The sequence below is a fragment of the Manacus vitellinus genome, unplaced genomic scaffold (assembly GCF_001715985.3).
Source record: "Manacus vitellinus isolate BGI_N305 unplaced genomic scaffold, ASM171598v3 scaffold_59_pilon, whole genome shotgun sequence".
Taxonomy (NCBI): Eukaryota; Metazoa; Chordata; class Aves; order Passeriformes; family Pipridae; genus Manacus; species Manacus vitellinus.
In genome coordinates this window covers 3,668,999-3,693,171 of record NW_021940681.1, presented here as the reverse complement: position 1 = coordinate 3,693,171, position 24,173 = coordinate 3,668,999, and the positions used below count along the sequence as shown (strand labels likewise).

Here is a 24,173-nt window from a genome sequence, read left to right as displayed (position 1 = left end):
AACTGCCCCCAGCAGCCCACTCAGCACTCAGCTGCCATCTACTGCCTCATCTACATCCTCTTCTTTGTCTGCAACTGTCAGCACAATGCCTACACCTACACCCCTCACTACCTCCACATTTAGGTCTGCTGAGAGTACTCCATATTCTTCTTTTCAAAACACCACATTGTCTCCATATGGCAAAACATCTTCCTTAGCCGTTCCTACCAGTATCTCTGCCAAATCCACTCCAGTGTTGGTCCCAACTGTTTTATCTACAACAGTGACATTTGCTCCCCTTGTGATCACTACTGCTTCTACAGAGTCGGCTGAAAGGAGCACCTTGCGAACAACAACATTAACCACTGCCCGCACGACCTCAGCTCCTTCTTTCACCTCTGGACTTTCAACGTCCTTGTCTTCTATTGTGCCATCCACAGTTCCACATGGTAATGTATATCCATAGCATTTCCTGTATCATGCTTTTTAATACCTTTTTTTATTTCATGAGTGCATGAATTTTTTCTTTACATATTCTTTATCTATGATACCATTTGTACCCATTGGCTCCATCTTTTCTTTTTGCCCCTTATGCAGTTACTTTTTGTACAGTAATTGTCTGATGTCTTAGATTTCATAAGCTGATTCCCTGCTATACAATACTGTAGACATTAAAAAGCATGAGTTAAAGAGTCTGACAGGATGCAGATCAGGAGAGTCACAGAACCTCTATTTTCTAATCTTCAAAAGCACTGTAAGAAAGCCTGTTCAAATAAAACGTATCTTTTGACTTACCTTGCAGCCCTCTTATTAGCTCTCATATACTTTGCACAGTTCAGCATTTTTGTTCTCTCTTCTGCTGGATACTGTTTTCCCATTTTTCAAGCTACATAGATGTTTTTTGGTTCCTGTGCATAATTAATCACCTAATATTTTTTGACTGAAGGAATACCATTTTCTATAATTTCCACACCATTTCATGTAAAGCGATGCACACAAAGCAATATCTATCTACTACTTTGAAATGGAACTGTCCTACTTTAGGATCCACACTATAGGAGTCAGGAACAAGAGGTGTCTAAGATTTTAGCTGTGGCCTGTATAAGTAGCAGAGGCCTAGTTTCTACTCTTATTTAGAAACAATGAGGCAGTTTTTATTCAGTGCTTTCTAGGATATGGGTTAACACCTTCTAAGAATAAACCAGAGTGACACATGCACTGTTCAATCTATGAATGGAAGGTAGGTTTACTGTATGGTTCATTTTTGTGTGTTTATTTGTTTTAACTACCGTTTGAGGACCAAGAGAAGAGTTAACATCTCAATTTGAGCCACTTTGCATTCTCTTTTGGGAGCTTTCAACATACAAAGGAGAAACTATCTGGAACGTGTACTTTAGCCACATCATACTGCCTTGTTCCCTATTGCCTTGGCCGCTGTCATACACTGACTTCACTGCTTGTTCTCATTTTCTGTGTGTTTAATTCCTAAAGAAAGCACATTCTTCACTTGCCTTATCTTTTTCAAGAATCAGGAGGGATATGCAGCATTCTAGTAGGCCTGCCCCTTTTCTACCCTGCTTAATAATGAGATTATAAGTATTTGTATCTTTTTGTCTTTGAAGCATGTGTTCAAAACTTTTCCACAGACAAATATGCTACTTCCTTAGTTGTTGTGAATCCTCACACAAAGTCCTTCATTTTGTCATTACAATCAGATCCACTGAACCAGGAACTCTTAACAGGAAGGAAGAATGAACAAAGCAGAATTCCATGCTCCATTCAACCAAGACATCAGTCTTAATCCAGAAGACTGATTTATACAAAGGGTTCCAAATAGTCATGTAAGAAAACTGCATTTGTGGTTAACTACTACTCTCAAAGGGTGATGTAAGAATCAATATACAATAGTGGGCACAGTTACCTGTAGCTGAACCTTTCATCTCTGTTTTCACCATTAACACTGTGTCAGAGTGCAGCCTGGCCAGGTCAGTCAGCTCAGCCACAAGGCATGGCAGAATTACCTACTTGCAGAGAAGTGATTAAATGCAAGTCTGTCCTTGATCCTGCTGTCACACAAGTGCTGCAGTACCAAAGAGGCTCATTGCAGTTTTAGCAGAAAAGAGCCTCAAATTGACTGACTGCTTGAGCATTGGGAAATGACAGTTTGACCCAAGGAGGCAGGATTTGACCCTGCTTGCCCTTCATCCTCATGATTTTCACCTCACAGAATGGGAATCCAAGTAAGAACTCTCATAAGCAGAAGGATTTTCCACAGTGTAGTTATGGTTTAGAGGCCTGCTTTGGATTTTGTTCACATTCTTTTCCTAAGAGAAGTGCTTCCAAACATTACATTCCCAACCTAGCGTTACTGACTTTGCTCCTTGCAGTCTTAGTCTACACTGTCCAGTTATTAGTTGTTTTATTTTCCAGTAAGAAATTCCCAAACATATACTACAGTATTAACTGAGTCTTCCCTGCAATAGTGTTCAGGTTTCATCTATAACCTACCTTTAACCACGGAACCTGACTGTGCTCAAGAGATAATTGTGCAGGAGCAAGTGTGAGCAGTGCATGAATTGCCTTTGTAGTATTCAACATCTTTGTTCTCCTTAAAATAAACTTCAAACACTGTGTTTAAACTCCTTGGAAAACCTATGTTTTCAGTCAGCTTTTAGCTTCATACAATGTTTAAGAGTCATGCTTCAAGTCAGGTGAAAATAGGAGATTGGTACATCAGTATGTAGCATTAGGCATTCTGTCTTGTAAGGAAAGTTGTGAACTTCTGTCTGCCTACAAAAAATTACACCCTTAAAATGAGTAAGCTAAGCATTTTTCCAGGAAGTAAGATCTACTACAAAGCCTGAGAACCAGAAGTAATTCCACCAGAACGAGACAGCTGGTTGTTTTACGTGCATCTTAACGTTCTCAGCAGAGTTTTTTTCCTGCTGGACTGAATTTGCACTACGTTCTTAACAGGAATTTTTTTTCCTCATTTGTAATTCCAGCAATCTCTGTGTTCTTAGTTGTTCTCCATGATAAGTGTCTCATGCATCTTCAGCACCCAGTTTAAAACCTCCTCTTGCTGTGTTACTCACTTGTGACTTGTTAATTATCTCATGCAGTAAGAATGGTATTCCATGAAACCAAGTATGGAGGCTTTTGGCATCTAACAAAGGTCACTCAAGAAGACCAAGATAAATTTCTGCTATAATTCCTTCTCTTTTTTTACATTTGACAGATCCTTGTAGAGAAGTTGAATATGAAGAAAAAATAACTTACAAAGGCTGTTCTGCAAATGTCACTTTAAGCCGATGTGAAGGATCATGTCCATCTTCAACAAAGTAAGGATAGCTCAGAGGCTGTAGAGTACTGAAGTTTTCTTACTTAGTCATCTGTAAGGAGTGGTATTTTAAGAACTACTGCTCCTTAAAAGTCAGGGAGGAACATGTGGTTAGAATCCACCCAGTAATATATTATGTTGCCATACAAAGCAGGTAACTAAAACCAGCATTAATAAGGTCATTTACTGTATAGGGATTTACATTCTAAAGAAGGAATGTCATCTCACTTCCTTAAGTTTTTGTTTTTTTTTTAAAAAAATAAACAGATGTCAACGCTGCAGGTTTGGGGGGCTATTTCATTGGTTTGATTGTTGGGATTTTGGTTTTGTTTATTTGTTTGCTTTTTAAAGATGGAAAAGGTTGTTTAGACTACAAATACCTGTTTTCAAATAGCTAAGACAGTAAAATAAGAAATTTCATCTAGGGTACATAATGTTACTTCAGTTGTTTCATAACATTCTCCTATGAATGTAATTCAGGTATAATTTATAATTACAAGTGTGCTGTCTGAGCCTGTGCAGTTCTGCTTGCCCAGTAGGAGACTATTCAACAGAAAATCAAGGCTTCAAAACAAAAACTTAGTGTAGCAGTATTAGAGTTCACAATTAAAAAATTAAAATTGTTAAATTCCCAACAACCCAAGCCAATACTATGTTCAAGAAGAAAAGCAACTAAGAGTTTTGCCTTTGCAATAACTAATTTAAATTAATCCTGAAGCTAAAAGCTATCCCCTTCAAAGCAAGTTCAGGTGTCCCCCAGCCTTTTAAAAACTGAGTGACTGACTTTGTATCCTGAGAATATTCAGGAGGGCTGTGAACCCTGGCGGAAGATTTTTAGAGTTAAGGTTTGTCACAATTATTTAGAAAGTTGTAGTTAAAATCCAACTTTAACTGAAACCAAGCAAACTTTTCTCCCCTGCAAAGGAGATTTAAAAACAATATTTTTTTTCCTTAACTTTCTTGTTCACATACCTGAATTCTAGCCTACCTTTATACTGCTTCCCACTGACAAAGAGAAAGATAGAACCAAGTCCAGCAGTAGGCTGAACACTGTCAGAAATCAACAGTGTAAGAAAACAGCAGCATCGTGAAAGACTCGAAGCCTCCTGTGCCTGTTCAAGCAGTCACTTCACCTACGTGTGCTTTATTACTGTGAAGTCAGCAAGATACCTGCAAGTCTACTGTGGCTTTGTTACCTGACCTCACACCCCACAACTGATACTACTATGCAGTCACCAGCTTAGATTCTGGTGCAAACTGCTCAGAGGAAGAAAGGGATTTTCCTTCCTCCATGAACCATGCAAAGCATTTGTGTTAACAGACCATACCAGAGACCTTTTGCAAACTCTAAGTAGTCCGGTGCACAGCTTTAAAAAGATTAAATCCACAGTTACTTTACAATGTTCAGAAGTGCAAAGAACAGGGAAGTCAAATCTTACTAGTTTTCCAGTGAGGTCTGAGGCCTAATAGATGACAAGAACACCCTCTTTTAAAAAGGAAGGCAGCAGCTCAGTACACCTGAGCTCTTGCAGCACCCATCATGAGAACTTCAGTCGCTTGCTGCACTGTTTGTAGTTCTCTAGTTGACAGAACCATTAAGCTGAGTGTTGTGCTCTTTCCTCTGAACCTCCTACCACAGGAAAAAAAAAAGTGCAAATACTTGAAAAGCCTGAAGCCTAAAATTCTGTATACAAATGCCAACTCATTCTTCCTCTCTTCCAAACAGGCTGAATGTTGAGAACATGACGGTCATCACAGCATGTGGCTGCTGTCGGCCACTACAGCTTCTTAAGAAGGAATTCCAACTACCATGCCAAGACCCAGATGACCCTGGAAAAAGGCTCACTATAGACATAACTGTATTTAGTGGTTGTGTTTGTAACTTTGACAGTTGCATACAGTAGACTTGCAATCAGGCTTCTGAGCAGCTGCCTGGACTGTCAGTGAACTTGACAGATAAATTATTCCTGATCAGGAGGGTGGGATGCAGAGAGGAAAAAAAGAATGGGCAGCGTGAAGTTCGGGAGGGAAGACCATGTCAGAGACTGTATGGCCTTGTTCAGGGTGATAATATTTAACCAGAGGCTAAAAACTGGCCCATGCACTGTGCAGTAACAGAAATTTGACTTTCAAATAAAGTAGAAGGAATTGAATTTCCAAACTTTTCATTATTTGGCCAGTTATTTTAACTGAAAATAGTCTGTTAGGTTCACTACAGCTGAACTAGGACCTGTGGAATAGCCCACCACTTCACTGGGAGAACTGACCCATTCCCTTTCCTTTGAAGGTAGACACAGCACTTGTGTTCATCATCCACAGATGACTGCTGTTGGAAAGCAAGGTGCTACATGAGCCAAAAGCTAATTGTGAGGTTTCTGCATGCACCCTACAAACACTACTAACACAGACATGTAGTGGCTTTTGGATAACACAGAAATTTGACGGCATTTCCCTGCAAGAAATCAAAGCCCATATGCATCTAACAGGACACAGGTTCACTCAGAAACAATTTCTACTTGCTGCCAGTCAAGAGAATTCTTTATTACTTTGTTTGCAAATAATTTAAGAAAAAGCTGTATGAGTGCACAAAAGCTCATATTTGTTTCCCTTTTAGCAAGTTTCAGAGAAGAATCTGAAGCATACATTTAGAGCTTAAGTGATGTTATTTAGCAGTTTAGATACTCTTTACAGTGACATCAACTTTTTACAGCTCCTGCCCATATGTAATACAGATGTGTGCTGTTTAGCCTCAACCTTATCCCACTGCTACTCCAGTTTACTGCAGTCTGCACTGTTCACATACTTACTGGTGTTAAGCACTCTAGGAAGAAAGATTTTACATCAAGGTTTTGGTTGGTTTGGTTTTTTTTTACAGTAGAGTATTTATAACATGTGACTAAACACAACAACAAAACCAAACTCACTCACTGGAGGGAACAGAGATCTTTAGACCAGATAAGATTCAAGTGAACAAAACCCACTAGTTTTCAGAAAGAAATCACATCAATTGTTTCACAACAACCATTCCATGCAAAGTATTTCTTACACTTTTATGCTCCCAGACAAAAAAAGGACAGTTTGATTACTGTTCTAATCATTTATTTAATCTTAATACGTTCTTCTGATGAATATAGTCTAATATATAGTCTTCTATATGAAAATTCTCCACTTAATTTGACAGAACTTTGTTTTATACAAATAAGACAATCACCATAAATGTTACATACTGGAGTGTAGGTCAAGAATGAACATATGCTACCTGTTTTGCTATTCAGTTATTTTCACATGTCAATGCCTGAAAATACTGCACTTAAAAACAATAACACTGTTTACTGCAGAAATTACTTTGTCTGCTTGACAGGATACATCACTGGTAAGTTAACCATCATTCACAAACAAAAAAAATAAAATAAAATATTTGTATTTAATTGGTTCACTTTTCTGCTCATGGCTTCATTGAGCTGACATTTAATATAAAGAGTGAACAGTCATAAGCTTAACACAGTCACCACTGAAAAGACACTTTTCCCTTACCCCTCCCTCCTTCCCATATTTTAATGCACATTTTAGCACAGCTTGAACCAAAGCAGAGTGAAATAAAGTAGTGCAGTTCTCAAGGTGTCCTTTAATGAGGGCACAGAAAATTTTTCAGGGGGACAGATATACAACAGGATTTGGAATAGTTGAAACAGAAGCTCCTCCCCTGTCTTTGCTAAGACTCCCTTTAGATCAGCACATCAGATTTGTAATGTAGCAGCCGACAGCATGGTTAACGTAACAGGACTAATAATGAGACATACACCATCCAGAGGAAAAAACATAAGGTATCCCATTAGTATTTTGCAACTGCCCAACATGACTGCAGGAACTGCTCATGAAGACTTTCAATGACAATATTTATGATCAAAGAGTCTTAATTAAGAAGTATTTAAAAGGCCTTAAAGGGGCCAATTGTTCAAGAGAACTTTTGCAGAATGACCAGGCCTTTAGCCAAATTTTCAGTCTTAATATCCATAGTTACAAGCCATTTCTGGAAAAACAAAACATATCCCCCAAAATCCACACATCACAGCAAAACCTTTGTTCCTCATTTTTCACTTGTACTCAAGTACAATCACTAGCCTTCGACCAAATCAAGTTATAATCTCCCAGTTCCATCATTTAAACTCAAAGCACTGAAGACAAAAAGCAAGGCACACTCAATCATGGAGAATCCTGTCCCCTGCTGTGCACTGGGCAGCATGACAGCAGCCTCATTTAAATGTATTTTCAATGTCATCACTCTTACTCAAAACCTTTACTCCATGGGCACACTTGTCTGTACGTGTGTGAGACACCAGTCCCAGGCTGCCTTTAAATAACCTTGAGGAAACCTTGACCTGAGGTTCACTTCTCACATCAGCAGTACATGATTTTGTTCATCATGATCTGTAGTTCTCGCTTACAACTGCCCATGGTTTCTAACTGGGCTACCTCACTTGCTTTGGTTTTGCAGCCTTTGTTGCACCTCAAGGCTTGAGCGTGAGCCAAAATTTCTGCAGAGAGGCTGCGAAGAGTTTGCTGACGTGAAACAAGATAAAAAGACTCTGGTTGTAAAAACCTGAACGTTTTTGAGTATTCCACTTTAAGTTTCAACAGAAGTTTTCTACACCATGTTGGACATTTTTACCACTGACAGAAAGGAAACTGTTCAGATATCAGTTATTCAACCTCTTAAGTTTTACCATTCATGTACACTGGGGAAAATATTGTTTAAAATTACATTTTCATCTAAGAGTGCATGCCTTAGAACCCTTCAAGGGCCCATTTCCTCTCACTTCTTTTATACAATACTAGACCCTGCAGTTAATTGTATCACATCATTAGGACTATTACTTGTGAAGTCTGATGGAAAACAGAAAAAACAGAGAACAAAGTATTTAACTTCACTGAGTAACAAGGAACAAGTATATACTCATTCACCACCTACCAGAGAAGCTCATCTCATTATTAGAGATAAGCAGAAGGATTAAGAATAGCTTTTGCTTTCAATTCACTTTCCAAAGATCAGAAAACATTAAGATGTAAAATATTACACAATTAATATTTTAAGACTCTGGTCCTGTGACATTTTTTAAATACAAAGATTGGTGACACAACACAAATGTTCACTTGAATCAGATTCAAACACATCCTGGAATCTGCCCTCCCATCCAGCAGACAACTTGTGGGAACGTTCACTTTACAAAGTTTTGACTCTACATTTAACATCTGATTTAACCTTACTGAGCAGCAGTACACTGGTTTCTTTCAACTCAGAGCAGAGGAAGTACCTGTTAAAGGTACTGAAGCAGAATGTTTACTAGCTATTTCCAGCTGAAATCCTTGATTACCACATCTAAAACAACTTCCCTTCAACAAGGTTAAAAGCCTGACCTCTGCAAAAAAAAAGAGCAAAAACAGCCCTCCCACCCTTTGTGTAACAGACTAAAAGCCATTTTTAATGGAAAAAGTCACTTCCCTGTACTGTACATTTTATATTCTTAATTTTAAACAAGGGTCAAGTCCTATTAAGGCAGGGAGCTGGTATTGGTTAACATTGCAGTACTCAGACAGTGATGTACAAGACATTTATTTGCAGTATGATGACAGTGATATAAGTGGAAAAACCAAAACTGACATGGTTAATATTAAAACTGTTCAGACAGCAATTCACATAATCTCTGAGATACAGCTTCTTTACTTGTTCGTAGTGTGAGCCTGTACATCTGAAAAAGAACATAAAATTTTACTTACTTTTTAAACACAGTTTGGCAAAATGAACGCACAGTCAACTAGTGAAAACTAACAGTTACCTCCTACTTGCTTTGTAAGCTTTGGTAGGAAAAAGACCTCAAATCAAAACATTCAGAGGCAACCAGCCACTGAGTAATACAGCTTTTTCAAACCACTGGCTGAACCAAACTTATATTCAAATGCTTATAGAGAATTACTTTTATTATAGTATTTTTAGCCTTCGACAGAAAGGTGTTGTCCAAAATTTTTCTTTAAGAGGAGTAAATGTTGTGGAAAAGTTTACAGACCCTCTACTACCACTTCTTTCAGGGAACAGAAGACTTACCACACAAAATTTATTTTTAGTCCTTAATTAATTTTGATAAAACCTCTATCTAAAAAGCTTGAGTAAAAATATTCTTAACATTGTGTTCATGCTTTCTCTTTTAGCCACTTTTTTACTAACTTAAAATGGCAAAAGAAAGCATACTTAACCTTGTCTGAGGTGCACAAGACAAAAACATTAAGTGTTTCGAACCTTCAAGAGAAGATGAGACTTGACAGACAGTCTGGAACAATGATCTCTTCTAACAGAAAAGGGAATTGCTATGAAGAAGCAGCTTACCAAAATGGTACAATGTCATGCAGGACCAGCTGCTACCATATAATTTCCTGTTGGAGCCTGCAGTCACAATCTGCTATTGCAATAGTGATTTTTAAATACCTTAAGGAGTTTCAGATACACACAGATATTTAGCTCAAATGAGAACCTGTATTTAAGCTGTGATAGTTACACAGATACCTGTGCCTGGAGGTTGGGTTCAAGGCGCAGCAAGCATCCAATCTGAGTAGTTTTTGTATGTATGATACCAGCACCAACAAAGTTGGCAGGATTGGGATCTACCTCCTCAAGCAGCGCTGATCCAAAGCCTATTATCTGTGAAAGAAATGTAGAAGATTCAGATGTGGGGAGAGGAGGACACAAATATCAAGTCTACCCAAACAGAGCCACCACCAAATAGCAAAACAAGTAGGAGACTAACTTTTAAGTGTTCAAGACAAAGAATTCTCCAATACTAATTTCATTACAACAAATTTTTGAAAAATGACCCTGCTAATGAGCTGTTCCTGTAAATAAGGTTCTTCTCAAAAGCAACTGAGAAATAAGTTAAGATTTAACAGAAGTCTCCCCTGGTTTTGATACAGCCATTCCTGTCTTACACAGTTACTTCTGTTTTGCCTAAGGCAGCCAGCTCTACAAAAAGTGACTTTTCTAACTAGTAACTCTAGTACAAATTAGGGCTTGAAGTATCTTCCAGTTCAGTTTTAAGCAGTGAATTGGTGTTTTCTTAAACAGCTTCAAGTTTCCAGCTGCTATTGAAGACTATATCTAATTCAAATCACAGCGAGAAACAGTCCATTCATCTCAGCACTGCCAAGACTCTGTTACACAACATGGATAACATTTAACAGGATGATCCAATTGCCATATAAACCAAAATGCACAAAGTTTACTTATGCCATGTGCTGGTTTTGGTTGGGATAGAGTTAATTTTCTTCTTAGTAGGGTGTGGGGCTGTGTTTTGGATTCCTGCTGAAAAGAGTGTTGATAATTCAGGGATGTTTTAGTTCTCGCTGAGCAGTGCTCACACAGAACCAAGGCCTTTTCTGCTTCTCACCCCACCAGAGGAGGCTGAGGGTGCACAAGAAGCTGGGACAGGGTACAGCCAGGACAACTGACCCTAACTGACCAATGGGATATTCCAAACTACATGATGCCCTGGCTCAGCATATAAACCTGGGGAAGGAAGGAACAGGAGGATGTTCATAGTGATGGCATTTTCAGAGAATCACAGAATCATTAAGGTTGGAAAAGGCCTCCAAGATGTTCAAGTCCACCCTTTGACTGAATACCACCATGCCCACTAAACCATATCACCAAGTGCCAAATCCACTCATTTTTTGAACATTTCCAAGGATGGGGATTCCACTACTTCCTGTATTATGGTTTTATCTATCTTAATGTCCCTATGGTGCTTTTTTCTTATTTACTGCTTATTATTCCTCTCAGGCTATATATTGTCCTTATAGCAAAACTTGAATTTTTCTAAGAGTACAAAAGCAAAGAAGTATTTCGTAGCTCAGATTATTTTCTATGTAAATTTGCTTGAGTTCCAGATTTGCCGAATATGTCTGCAAATCAGGTTTGCAGTGTTCACTGTGTGTTTTTATGTGCTGCAATACTGAAAGGTTTCTCTGACTTTCTCAGACATTTATTGAGAGCAGACTGTACCATATCACAACCTTCACCTACAGCCAGTGCTCCCATATACAGCACTAATCCTAGCAGGTAAAAGGTAAAAGCATGTCTCTGTGTAATAGTCTGACCTCAAAAGAAATCCTGTTCTGCTGTTAAAGCTGTCTCAGATGTGGTCCTGCACCTAGGTGCTGTGAAACAAATGCTGAGAGCACTGACCACTCAGCTCTTGCAGCTCCTCACCATCTGAACTCCAAAAGCAAGGAGGGAAGGAGGTTGGGTAATACTTTGGTTTCGTTTCTTTTCTTTTTGCTCTTTTTGCCAGAGCCTGGCTCTGAAGTGTGGAGGCAGAGGATGAGATATAAAATCCTGTTTTAAACCTGCACTCTTACCAGTTGCTTTTAGTAGATTTTGGATCAGAGAAGACTATCACAGTTCTGCAACATCTGTCAGAAGTGCAAGGTGTTGTTTGCAAAAAAAGAAAAAAAGCCAAGAAGACCAAGCCAGACATGATAAAACTGTGTATTGTTATGGCAAAGTCAACTGCCATCAAAGAGCCTTATCAAGGTTGTTAGCACTGTGTATAACCTGCTACTGTAGCAAGCTATGGAAATAAGGGCAGTGCCTCTTACACATTTGAATACAGAACACCTTTCACCTCTTCAGTGGAGGTAAGATATACATATATCATCTGTCATATATGCAGACATACATATACCATCTGTCTCTTTTGCCAGTCAGAATAAATACATTGTGTAGAGTCCATTTCTGGTCAATATTCTTAGTTTCCTATCTATAAAGTAATCTCTCCAAGTAACTGTTACACGTGAGGGAGCCCTGCTGCCCTGGGGATGGCTGAACACCTGCCTGTCAGTGTTAATTCCTTGCTTTGCTTGCGTGCATGGTTTTTGTTTTAGCTACTAACTGTCTTTATCTCAACCCACATGTTTTCTCACTTTTAACCTCCTTATTCTTTGCCCCATCCCATGGCTGTGTGGCACCTAGTTGCCAGCTGAGGTTAAAACATGACATGCCACTAACCCCTTACACTATGAATTAAAAACACCACACTACCACCTACCTTTGCTTTTGTGATCTCTGCATCCATCGGGTGTTTTGCTTTGAAGATATTCTGTACTTCTTGTTTTGGACTGCAAGGCAAGGCAAGATAAACACATGTTATGTACAGCATTGTTCAACAGCAATTAATTCTGTTGGGAGAGCTTATAGTTTACAGGATTAAGTATGGGATGAGGTACTGCACCAGCTACATTCTCAATACACCTTTTTCTTCCCTTGGCCCACCACAAGAGCCCCAGGCCCAAGTACCAAGTCTTACTTGCTCAGTTGCTTCCAACGCTGAAAAAAGTCTTGAGAAGACATCTCTGTTGGCTGGAAAAATTTATTCAGTGTGATGGGTAATTTTACTGAAAGATTTTGAAATGTTCCACCATACCTGCATATGGAATAAAAAGAACATAATGTACACAGCAGTGTCAGCAGTCTCTCAGCATAAATCAACCAAGCAACAGAGGATGAACACTAAGGTCCAATTGCTTATGATTAAAATCTATCATAACCAGATGATATTTATAATATAAAGTTTAATCCACTGTTAAATGAATTTATTTGCTCTGCTTAGATAGCACACGAATTGGCCAAACTTTTAACAGGGATCTCTCAGTTTTAACATAGATTGTTATCCTAGATATCACCCAAAGGAGTGAAAAATATATCCCTGTGAAAAAATACCAACAAAACCATTTTAGACTAGAATAACAGCATGTAGCCCAGGAAGCAGGATTTCATAAAGTTGAGCTGATGTTGAGTGGACAGAACAAGATTCTATTTTTGGTTGCATACATTTTCAGGCCAAGTCATTTGCAGAAATGTTCTTGGTTTCCAGAAGGGAGAAGTTACTGCACATATTCCTGTCAAGATTTCTTAAGCAAACAGGAAGACTGCTGTTTTATACAGATAGCAGAAAGAGAAGTCATGGAGCCATTTTATCAGTAGCTGCTTCTTGATTGTTCGTTTGCTTGTTGTTTTTTTTAAACCACATTGTTCCAAGTAGCTTAAAGCTTAGTTAGATCAATTTTTCAAGTAGTCTACCCAAGAGAGCTTGGTGTGTCCAGATTCTACATTTCAGTCACAGGACCATGGCAAATTTAACATCTTTCATCTATTTAATTCACTAGCATTTGAATCCTGTGTTTTACCTGAACTGAATGTTCAGGATTGGAGCTTCCATGAAGTCTGACACGCATTCGATGTTCACAACCTGTTGAACCTGTGCACCTCCATCCACTGTGGGGTCAACAGGTTTTGTCTGAAGATTCAGGCATAGAAATGTAGTTAAGGAAACAGATCAATGAAATGATAACTTAAAAACCAGCAAATCCTCCCATAAGCTATATGAGGAATTAGCATCATGTTCACTCATTCTCTACGTGCTACTGAACATTCAAAGCTCAATTCTTGTACAACAAAAAAGTTTGTGGGGTGGGTTCTTTTGGTTGGTTGTTGTTTTGGTTTTTTTTTTCATACTTACATACCTACAAGCAATAACTCCAACAATTCTCAATAATTTGGATACTCTCTTAAAGATGCCCTTAAAAAGGTATGAAAGTACAGACTTAACAATAAAAACCCCAGGACTACTTTGAACATGACAGAGATACCTTGAGTCAAACACTGCTGATCACACAGTCTCCCAGAAATCCTAAATTTGCAATACCAAGCATTAAGTATGAGCCATAAATTAGGAGCTTATTTTAAAGTACCATCATCTTGGTGTACATGTATTCTTCTATCTCCACGTCAAGTTTTAGGTTATTTGCTAATGCAGTACTTGAAGGACGTCTCCCCCCACCACTTACTTCATGACAGTGGAAAAAGCTACAGAGTTACATTAGATATTTATTCAGCCTATTTTCTCCTTATTTCAAGAGTAAAATTTGTGTTTATAACCAGAGCTTTAAGGAAAGAATCTTCCATCCCTGCTGAAGACTTGTTCTTTCTACAAGAACTCTGGAAAGCTATCAGCAAGTTTCCCATTTCTTCATGTTCAAGGACACCATGCCTGGATCCAGCAGTTTTATTACAATTTTGTGCAACATAAACCATAAAACCCAAATAAAAACAGACATGTGCTACTGCATTTAAGGATATTTGACTGAAGGTCATCTGAGCAGATTACTGTTGGAGTAAAATTCAAGAACTGTGTTGATGTCTTATTACCATAGAATATGAACATACGCCCTAGAAAGAAAAGGATGAGACATCAGAATTTTAGGTACACTTAATCATATTGAACTGTTCATGTTTTAATTACCTAATACACTGTCTTCTACCTTTAAAACAACTTTTAAGAACCAAGCATAGTTTATCTTACCAAGATATTCACAGTTCAAAATGAAATGATTTAGCCAAACCATTAGATCCCTCCCACAGTAGCTGTCACACAAGCAGTTAAATAATCAGTGGAAGTCTTCCAGTTGCTGCAGAATGTTACTTTTTATGTAAAGAAGCTACTACGCCACCAAGAGTTTTGCAGAAGGGGAGAAGCAAGCAATCCTAGTCCTGCCCTGTATTCAATTCCCAGCCCTTTCCTAGATAATTCCAGCATCTCATGCATTAAATCTGAAGTGTATTGTGTCTCATATTAATACAATAAGCTATACTGTAAGATATAAAAATTGAGAAGAATGATCCTTTATAACCCTGGCTGTATCAGTCATACAACTAGGTAGCAAGAGCTGGAGCTTACAGTACCACTTAACATTCCCATTTCATCTCAGCTACCAAAACAACCAAAAAATTTAAGGAAACAAGAGCCCACACAGAAGACAGGGATGCACAAACAGAGGGAGTCATAAGACCGCCTAGGCCTATAATCACATTTTCCTCTTAAGCAGTTGAAAATTAAGTAAGTCTATCTGCAATATCATGCTGGCACTGAGACTGATAATGCAGACACCTAACCACTTGGTCCAAAAGATCTTACCCAGGTTCTGCCGAAATTCAGATTTCAAGCCAATTTGTAGCAACTGATTTTCAAATAAGACTCCATTATTTTTACACACAAACCTAGGGGAAGAGAGGGAAAATGTGTTTTAAATTGAGCCACATTAAACAATATTTAGAACCACTAAATTCAGGGTTTACACAGAGGATGAAGATTGCGGTTAACCTAGAATGCATCAGTCTGTGAGAGAGGCCTTTGCAGAAAACTGCAGTTAGAAAAGACACTTTTACAACCAGAACCACCACTTGTAGGACACTAAAAGAACTGAAATTTTTATTTGATAGGATGTCTGAGAAACTAGGAAGGAAACCACAATATGCTATACACACACACACTGTCTAATAAAGGACCAGGCAACAGACTAGGATTTTTCTTATTAGTCTTGAGAACTTCTGAAACTCATTAGGTTGGTGCAGAATTGAAAAGTTTGAAGCCTTGACTGTTTAAACCTGAAAGAAAAAAGAATCCCTTGTTTTACCATTTCTGAATCACCCAAGTGAAGTGAGAGCTGTACTTTTTCCATTTTGAGAGAGAAAGCCCATTATGCAGTGATTTCAGTCCTTTCTGTCACCCCTCGCTTAAAAGCAGAAGAGGTGGTCAGCAAACATCTGCCTTTTGCATACAAGGCACTTAAAGCACACTCCCAAATATCAGTACTTTTGACAAGTACTCTCGTGGGGGTTTTTTTATTTGCAAATAGTTGCAAAACTTAATATACAACTGGCACTGCCTCATTTTAGAGCAGTGTGTGATAGCACTGACTTGTAAAGGCAACCCTAACCTGTGTATTCATGAGTCTGTCACAAAATCCACAGCATCCACAGAGGTGTTCTATAGTCACAAGTCTGACAGTACATGTTTCTCTAGTTTTGCTGGTATTAAGTTAATGCACAATATAGTTTTGCTTTATAACTATATTCTGGAAATTGCCCAGCCTTGCAAGGTTTTAGTATTGCTTACTTGTGAAAAAGCTCATCAGCATCATGCACAGTATCAGCTGGTTCCTCAGAAACTACCTCAGATGAAGCCAGGTCAGGGCTAGTTCAGGCAGCAAAAAGGAAGAAAGGCAGTAGCGACAGAGATAGCAGGAGTTAGTAAAGACAGCTTAGTGCTTAGTTATTTCTTTTACCTCCTTCCTCAAAAATGGCACTGCTGAGTTTAATGCATGAAAAATTTATTAGCTGCCCTAGCTCAGTACACCTAGAAAGGTTTCAGGCATTAGGCAATGTTTTCCCCCACTTTTCTCCCCCATCCCACCCAGACTGTTAGAAAACAGAAATTCTTCATGAAGACAGGAGATAGCTGAAGGCGTTCAGTAGCTTAAATTTATACCTCTTAAAGAAGCAAGTCCTTTTCAGTGTTTAATTGTGACAGTAAAAATGTTTTAGTTCAAAATCATAAATGTAGCTGTATATTAACTACTACAAATGTGTGCATTGAAGCAGAGACCTCATCAACCTTAGCACCCCTTCTAATTACAGGTGCACAATCGGTTCCTAAAAACACACAAGTATTAAGCATAGGCAAGAATACACGGGCACACAGAGAATGACTTACCCAAGTAACAGATTAGAAACAAAAGTGACAACAGCACTAAAAAGAGGCAGGAAACTGTAAAAAGTAACTTCTCAGTATCATTAGAGAAGCATTTCATCATCTACAGACAGACCAAGGAGTTGGGCAATGCTATACTTTCTTCTGCAGAAAGAGAAAACTCTTTTTAGGTAACATTTGCTTATGAAGCTACTAGTATTGGTTTCTTTTTTTATGCTTAAAAAAAAAATGCATGAACAAGCTTGTGCAGCTTCCTAAAGTCTTGGTATTGTGTTGTAGGATCAAACACCACTTATGACTTTCCAAGAGAAACACAAGATCAAATCTTAATCACTGCAAACCTGCAACAATGTATTGCCTAGTATAAAATTTTGATGAAAGAGTCAGTGATTCAGGCAGATCAGTTTCCCTAATTATATCTTCTGTATTAAGATGCATTGCAAATTTGTCATGTCAACATTCAAAATTTGGTCCTTGACAATAGTAATACATTCTTTGTCCAGTAAGACAACTGATTTTAAAGACATTCTGTGATCTTGTGCTACTTATTCCCAAAATTTTAGCCAAATGACATTTGAGAGTAGCCCCAGTGGCTTTTAATACTAACAGGATTTAGAACATGTACCTACACTAGACTGGCTATTGTAATTAGAAAGACACTTGTATTAAATCCCCTATTAAAAAAAAAAAAAAAAAAGAAAACCACTTGTTCTTTATCCCCCTGTTCACACCTGCCTGTTAGACAGTAGCAGAGTAATTTAAGTATATCTTGAAATTCTGGGAAGCAGTATCTCTGGATATAATCCATCTCACTGTTTCAGTATCAGCTTGCCATAAATGGAGAGACACAAGAAGACTTTAAGAAAATAAAATAAGAATAAATATATTCATATCAGGCCAGATAACCCCCAAATTCAAGATGTATTGAGATGCAGAAGCAGCTTAATTTAACGAAGAAGCAAAACCAGCATGAAAACTAGACACTACTGTGTGGCCAATATCCTCGGGTTGGTCACAACAGACCCAGTTTTTCCATTAGCAGAGATATTCAATAACAACAGCACATCCAGCAGAGAGTTCAAGAACACCTCTCTTGCTGAGAATGTACCACCTAGGAATGTATTCAACATGCTGAAATAAAACCAAAAGTTATTTACTTTTTTCCTTTAGTCCTGTTTTAACAGACAAACTCTCCTTCAGATTCCTTTCAGGGTGACTTAATTACCTCGCAAAGTTGTCATCAGAACCAGGAGCAAGAGGTGCAACCGCAGAAGCTGAATCTGAAAATACATCCACCAGCAGGCTACCACTAGAGGAAGGTGGGGGAGCTGAATTGGTGATTGGGGCAGCACCCAGACCCAGCAGATCCGCCGATGGAGAAGGAGTAGACTAAGGAAGACAAGACACTTGGGTGTTACACTGCAGCAAAACTGAAACAAAGCTGTTTCTTTTGCACAGACAAGTAAGCTACGGCAAAGTGCCTCTCCCCACCCCAAATCAAGGTTCAAATAGATGTAAACGGGTTCACAAATGCAGATATTAGGTTGTATTTCAACTTAAGGTCATTTACAGATGTGGTTTTCTTTTTTTCCTTTGAAGAGAGTTATGTCCATCTAAATGTTAAATTAAAAAAACAAAACCAAAATTCATCTGTCTAGAATCTGATTCTGCAGAAGAAAGATGACAAAGATGACAAAGTTTTTTCTCCCCTCTCTTCTCTCTTCTTAGTTTCAAGGGAAATTAAGTACTGTAGGGAAAAAAATTCAAATTTGTTGCTTTTCTTTCATGAAGAATCCAGCAAGAAAGGTAGCAGCTTTTACACAAATCTAAATCAAAGGTCATCACAGCATCTTTAAAATTGACTATCTGTTTAATCCTGGGTTTTTGAAGCTTGGCAAACCTTAGAATGAATGTAAAACCTAACCAGCAAAAAAAGCAGAGCCTGTAGCCAGTTCAAGCTGCAAACACTGAAGGAAGAGGCAAGACCTTTAAAGTATTTTTTTCTCAAATAGAACAAATCAGGTAGCCAGGACACAATTGTGGAACAGAGGCTGCATATATGTGTCCAAGTTGCATGCAAGAACAAAGCATAGACTGTTAATCAAAATGTTCATGTTTTAGACATTAGCAGCTTACAATATGCCAGGTAATCTGAAGATAAGTCAGGAGATACATTTGGATTGAAACTGAAATCTTATGTTTGTAAGCCAACTCAAAGTTATTGTATACTCCAAAGATTGAAGTTGATGCAGTATAATGAAAAATTCCCTGGCAAAAAATTTTCATAAGCCAATCATTAATAATTACTGAAAACAAACAGTTGGAGCTCATATTTGCAATGTTTCTGGCATCTAAACCAGGGTTACACCAAAGCCACTAATGAAGGTAACACAGTGCAGATTGTTACATGCCTGCAACCCATAAAGTGAAGCTCATAAAACATAATGCAATATTAACTGCCAGTCATCCCAGTCAATTTGGCATGCAAAGAAAACTTGGCAAGTTTTTGCTGGAAAGAGATTTCTGTCCAATCAAAAATGTTGCACTTGGAGTATCTACTTTTATATACTACAGTGACTAAGTATTATGCTCTAACAAACTGGGCAGGGAGCATGCTACAATATTTCCTTCTCTTAGATAATCTTCTACTGTATCTTAAATGTAATTACAAGTTATGCTAGGTATTAAGACCAGAAAGAAGTATTAGATAATGGGAAAAATTGATCCTACCAGCTTTAATTGACAATAAAATGAGAAGTTTCAGCTCAGAAGAAAAAAAACAACTGTGGCCTTGTCTATCAGAACTGAACTCAAGTATTACTGTCAAATAAACAGTAACAACATATTGATTTAAGGACGTTCCTGTGAAATCAAGTGTTTTCCACTTCTAGTAGGAACAGTAACAACCCAAACCAAGATGCAAAATAACATGTTGGACATGTTATGTCCACAGAACAGCTGATACTTTGAAATTCAAGTTAAATTATAAAAGTAATATTTGAAAGGAGTTAATAATGTAATTTAATAGTAAAATCTAATAAGAGTTTAATTTTATAATCTCACCTTCACTGCAATTTCACCAGCAAGTAAATTCCCATTTCTAAGTTAACAGCAATACTCTTCAAATATCGATATAAAAAGGATTTTTTTAGGCTCAGTTTGTCCCAATTTATGTAATATTTCCAAAGGAAAACTGCATCCAAGCATGCAGTGGGGGAAAGCAGCTGGGCATTCCCCTGCTTTATAACAAACACCCAACAGTCTTAAGTTTGAGATGAGAAGTTGTAAATGCCTAAAAAGCCACTTGAAGGAAAACATTCTTTTCTCACTTGCACACCATCTAAATTAGTGAAATAACAGCTTTTAAACTCACAACAGCACTGGCATTGACAGAGGCAGGTTCAGCACTTCCATTCATATCAGAGCTCCTCTCCTTTTTGATCTCTTCAAGGTCAGTAACTGTGCCCGGGCCTTTCTTCTTCTTGAGTTTAGCCAAAATAGAAGATTCTCTCTCTGGAAAGGGAGGCATTTCTTCCAACACTGTAGCCTTATCACAAAAAAGAGGTATTAGTTAAACTTAAGACAAAAAGCCAAACCAGCTTCTGAATCTTTGAAGAGATACACCCTTATAGATTGCATAGGGCAAAAGCAGAAGTAATTACCCACAGAGAAAATTACTATGCAGTTCATTGTACAGTGACAGATTGACTGCTTTTTAAAAAAAATAAAATATTTAAAACTTTCAGAAGTCCTCCCAAAGCAGTTGGTTAAGAGAACAGGAGCATATCACTTCTCTGAAACACTGATATTAAATTAAAAATAAGAATTAAAAAAATTAGATCACAGGAGATCTAGTGGTCTGTAAGTCAAGCAGACCTGGACTAGATCCTTGAGTAATCTCTGTGGCTTTACTCAGACCTAAGTATTTATTAGCTTTAGTCAAAACTAAATCTGCTATGCTCTGGTCAGACCTGAGAGCCCCAGATTAAATCACTGAACTTCTAGAGACAAAAAATTACACTTTTCTTGACAACCATCAAGTAAAGTCCTCAAAGCAAAGCCCTTTGTTATCTAAATACTGTAGGACCCTGTATTATGCCAACTTTCATTAGCTTCTCAGCTCCAGACTAACATGTTTTAAGGATTGTTTACCCCACTAAAGCAATAACAACTTTTAATTTAGCTCTAAATTAATGATCACTGCAGCAGAATGAGGAAGACTAAAAGAATCAGCACCTACATTGTAGATCCTTAATCCTGCATTAAGATTTCTGATCAATCAGGTAAGGTTTAGTGGAGTTAACTTGTTGACAGAAGAGTTCTGCATAAAAAATAAAATAATCTTTATACCTACCAATATATCAGTACTAGCAATAGTACTGAGCCTCAAATACTCAACAGCTCTCTGCTGCAGCTCAACATCAGCATTCTTTAGCTGACTGTCACTGCGTAAAACATCTTGAATCGTAGTTTTGATTTCTGGAAACAGGTTCACAAACTTGATGTAGGTAGACAGAAGCAGAGCTCGGGTAGGAACACTACACAGATGAAACTTGGAATGTAGCAAGTTGAACTGGATGAGAGGACTTAAAAATGGGAAGAAAAATAATTTGTTCAGTTTTTGTAGACATGATAACCCTTATTAATGCATTACTAAGAGCTGAATCATTTGTTAACTAGCTTTTAGGAATGTTAAATAGATATTAGATTCTCTACAGAAAGCATTACTACTTCAGTTCAGTATTTTACAAGGTGTTTTACCTTGATCTTGGATCACCTGCTATCAGATTTCCAAACTCTCCCAAGATGTAGCCACCTACTTTTACAAGATTCTCATGGCATGCTGGAGCTTGAAGGGCCTGTAGAAACATATTAATAGTAATCAATCTGTAACATTTGAAAAAAGATCTTTTCTATCACTTCCATTTCCACTTTCCTTGTCTACTTTCCTGAAAGACCAGACCATGGGTCTAGGCACTATAGAGCACTCATGATAAAAGCATGACAGGTGGTATGACTTCACAGAAGACTCTCTAACCTAAGTTACACTTGCTTAAGAGCATTCTTAGGCTCTTCTAGCAGCACTGTGGACTTTTGAGGACAAACAGCTACCTCAGTTTCCCCTGTTATATCACATGGTGTTCACTTAATTCCTATCTCATTTTGAAAGTGAATTGAAAACAGTTATTCTCACCTCAAAAACAGTCTTTGCTGCATATCCTTGAACATCATCCCTGTTGATGACAATCTGAATAACTCGATACCACACTTCTTCACTGACATAGTCACCAGCAATGCGAATCAGATTCAAGATTGTATCCACATACCAGGTATAATCCACTGCATACTTCTCAGCTAGAATTGCAACTTTCAGAACCTGAACGCACAAAAGAGAATACAGAAGGTTGATTAGCTTCTGCTCTAAGCTGTGCATTAAGATTTACTTTCATATACACCCAGTGACACCCCACGGTAGCCTAGAAGCCTCAGTTTCAGATGCATCAGTTTGTTCACTTGTTCCCTCAGTTAAGGTAAAAGATGAACATTGAAATGCTGTGCCAGAACACAGCAGTTGCAGGTACACAGAGTTTTCCCATAATGCATTTAAGTATGTTGTATCTTTGCCTTTTCAACTGTGTACCTAAGTGATCAAGAGCAATTTATTGAACATTTCTTGTTTGCTATACCATCTAAACCATCACTGAGACAGGATCAAGCAGGAAATTGGAAACCTCTTAAAAAAAAAAAAAAAAAGAAAAAAGGTAAAAGGTGGAAACTCAAGCTAGCAGAGACAAATCGGAGTCCCCAAAGTATAGCTGACTTTTTCAGGTCATACTCAGATTCCTACATCCTGAAGCAAACAATCAGCTTAGGAGGAGATCTCCACATAATTCATTATCAGTTATATTTACTACTCTTAAAAGAACAGGTCAGCATAAAGGAACAGAATGAAATTCACATTATCTGCCAAGACAGGGGACGTTGTCAACAGCAACGATAGTACAAGAGGTAAATCAACTAACATTGTATTCCATATACACTTCTCCAATCAAGAAACTTCAGCACCTAACTAAGTTAAATAACTACTGTAAGTACAAGCCTTGGCTGCCATCCTAGGAAGGTCATTAAGTGAGTATTTCAACTTCTGCATTTTTATCCTACTGGTAGGAAAGAGATAAGTATCAGGCCTCTCTTTTAGCAGATTATAAGGTATTGCTTTTGAGAACCCTTAGGCAGAATGTTCTCACAGCATACACAGTACAAAGTTCTACCTACACATAAGCATTTACTACACTAATATTTGAAGCTATTGAACGGTTGACTAGAGCAGGACCCAACCCTCAGATCTAGAGACTGTTTGCTCAGGATTGATAAAATTCACTTTGCTTTTTATGTGCAGTGTCCTGAAAGCAAGATCAGTTTTTAAAATTCTTAGTTTCCAAGGTTCTCCCCTGGCCCCCTTTCCCATTAGTTTAACCTAAATTAAGAACACTCTTGGTTATTAGATTACAAACCTAGGGAATTTTTGTTTGTTTCTTTTGGTAGTTTTGTCTGTGGATTTTTTTTAAAGCCACCATGAAAAATTATCTCTATCACAGACTATGCAGCATCCTTATCAATAAATGATACTTATGGTACTAAAACCAGCTATGAAAAGAATAAGGAAAACACAAATAGCTCACAATTTCTTCTCTAATGGAATAATCAGCGGTCTCCAGGTAATTCAGCATTTCAGCCACAATCTGTTGGGCATTGCTTCGGTCACACATTGCATACAGAAGATCTACAGCTCTCTGTCGTACACTTACATCTCTTTCAGTCTGTAAAAGGACACGGTGAAAGGTCAAGGTGATTTCTTCTTTATTTGGAAAGTATATGCAACTTAAGAGATGGAACTTACTACAATCCACAGTCAAATTTAAACCAAGTACATTTTTATCATCTTGTAGATTATGAATGAACTTACATATACCCTTCACATAAGCTTCTCATTCTGTTCTCAGTTTCTGTCACCTAGAAAGAGGTCACTGGAGTCTCAGAACTTCCTGCTTTTAGATAACATCACAAGAATTCAAATCATGAGGGTTTGTTTCTGTAGCATACATATTCAGATCTGTGAGGGTGCTAAAAGAATGGAGGAATTTGTATAGAACACTCCAGTATTACCCTAAGTAGGGTGAGTTTGTGGTCCACTGTGCACTAATCAGCACCACTGGCCATAAATGCACCAGTAATTGGTTGATATTGTTAAATTGTTACCA

The 24,173-nt window shown here is 37.9% G+C and overlaps 1 protein-coding gene across 5 annotated transcripts in view; it reads right to left on the bottom strand.

Moving 5' to 3' along the window:
* Window positions 1-5,839: 5,839 nt before the first annotated feature.
* The window catches only part of AP2A2 (adaptor related protein complex 2 subunit alpha 2), a 48,719-nt gene continuing 30,385 nt past the window's right edge, over window positions 5,840-24,173 (bottom strand). For 3 of the 5 annotated variants that reach the window (XM_018082029.2, XM_029963327.1, XM_018082032.1), the window contains exons 10-23: window positions 23,595-23,732; window positions 22,106-22,288; window positions 21,673-21,770; window positions 21,266-21,497; window positions 20,285-20,458; window positions 18,137-18,300; window positions 16,318-16,395; window positions 15,337-15,419; window positions 14,502-14,591; window positions 13,550-13,673; window positions 12,670-12,786; window positions 12,412-12,481; window positions 9,876-10,010; window positions 5,840-9,066 (exon numbers count right to left, since the gene is read on the bottom strand). In XM_018082029.2, the coding sequence (XP_017937518.1) occupies window positions 8,989-9,066; window positions 9,876-10,010; window positions 12,412-12,481; window positions 12,670-12,786; window positions 13,550-13,673; window positions 14,502-14,591; window positions 15,337-15,419; window positions 16,318-16,395; window positions 18,137-18,300; window positions 20,285-20,458; window positions 21,266-21,497; window positions 21,673-21,770; window positions 22,106-22,288; window positions 23,595-23,732 (1,764 nt within the window). In that variant the 3' untranslated portion in view covers window positions 5,840-8,988. The remainder of the gene's footprint in view (window positions 9,067-9,875; window positions 10,011-12,411; window positions 12,482-12,669; window positions 12,787-13,549; window positions 13,674-14,501; window positions 14,592-15,336; window positions 15,420-16,317; window positions 16,396-18,136; window positions 18,301-20,284; window positions 20,459-21,265; window positions 21,498-21,672; window positions 21,771-22,105; window positions 22,289-23,594; window positions 23,733-24,173) is intronic. The other 2 variants (XM_018082030.2, XM_018082031.2) reach the window with 1 other exon arrangement.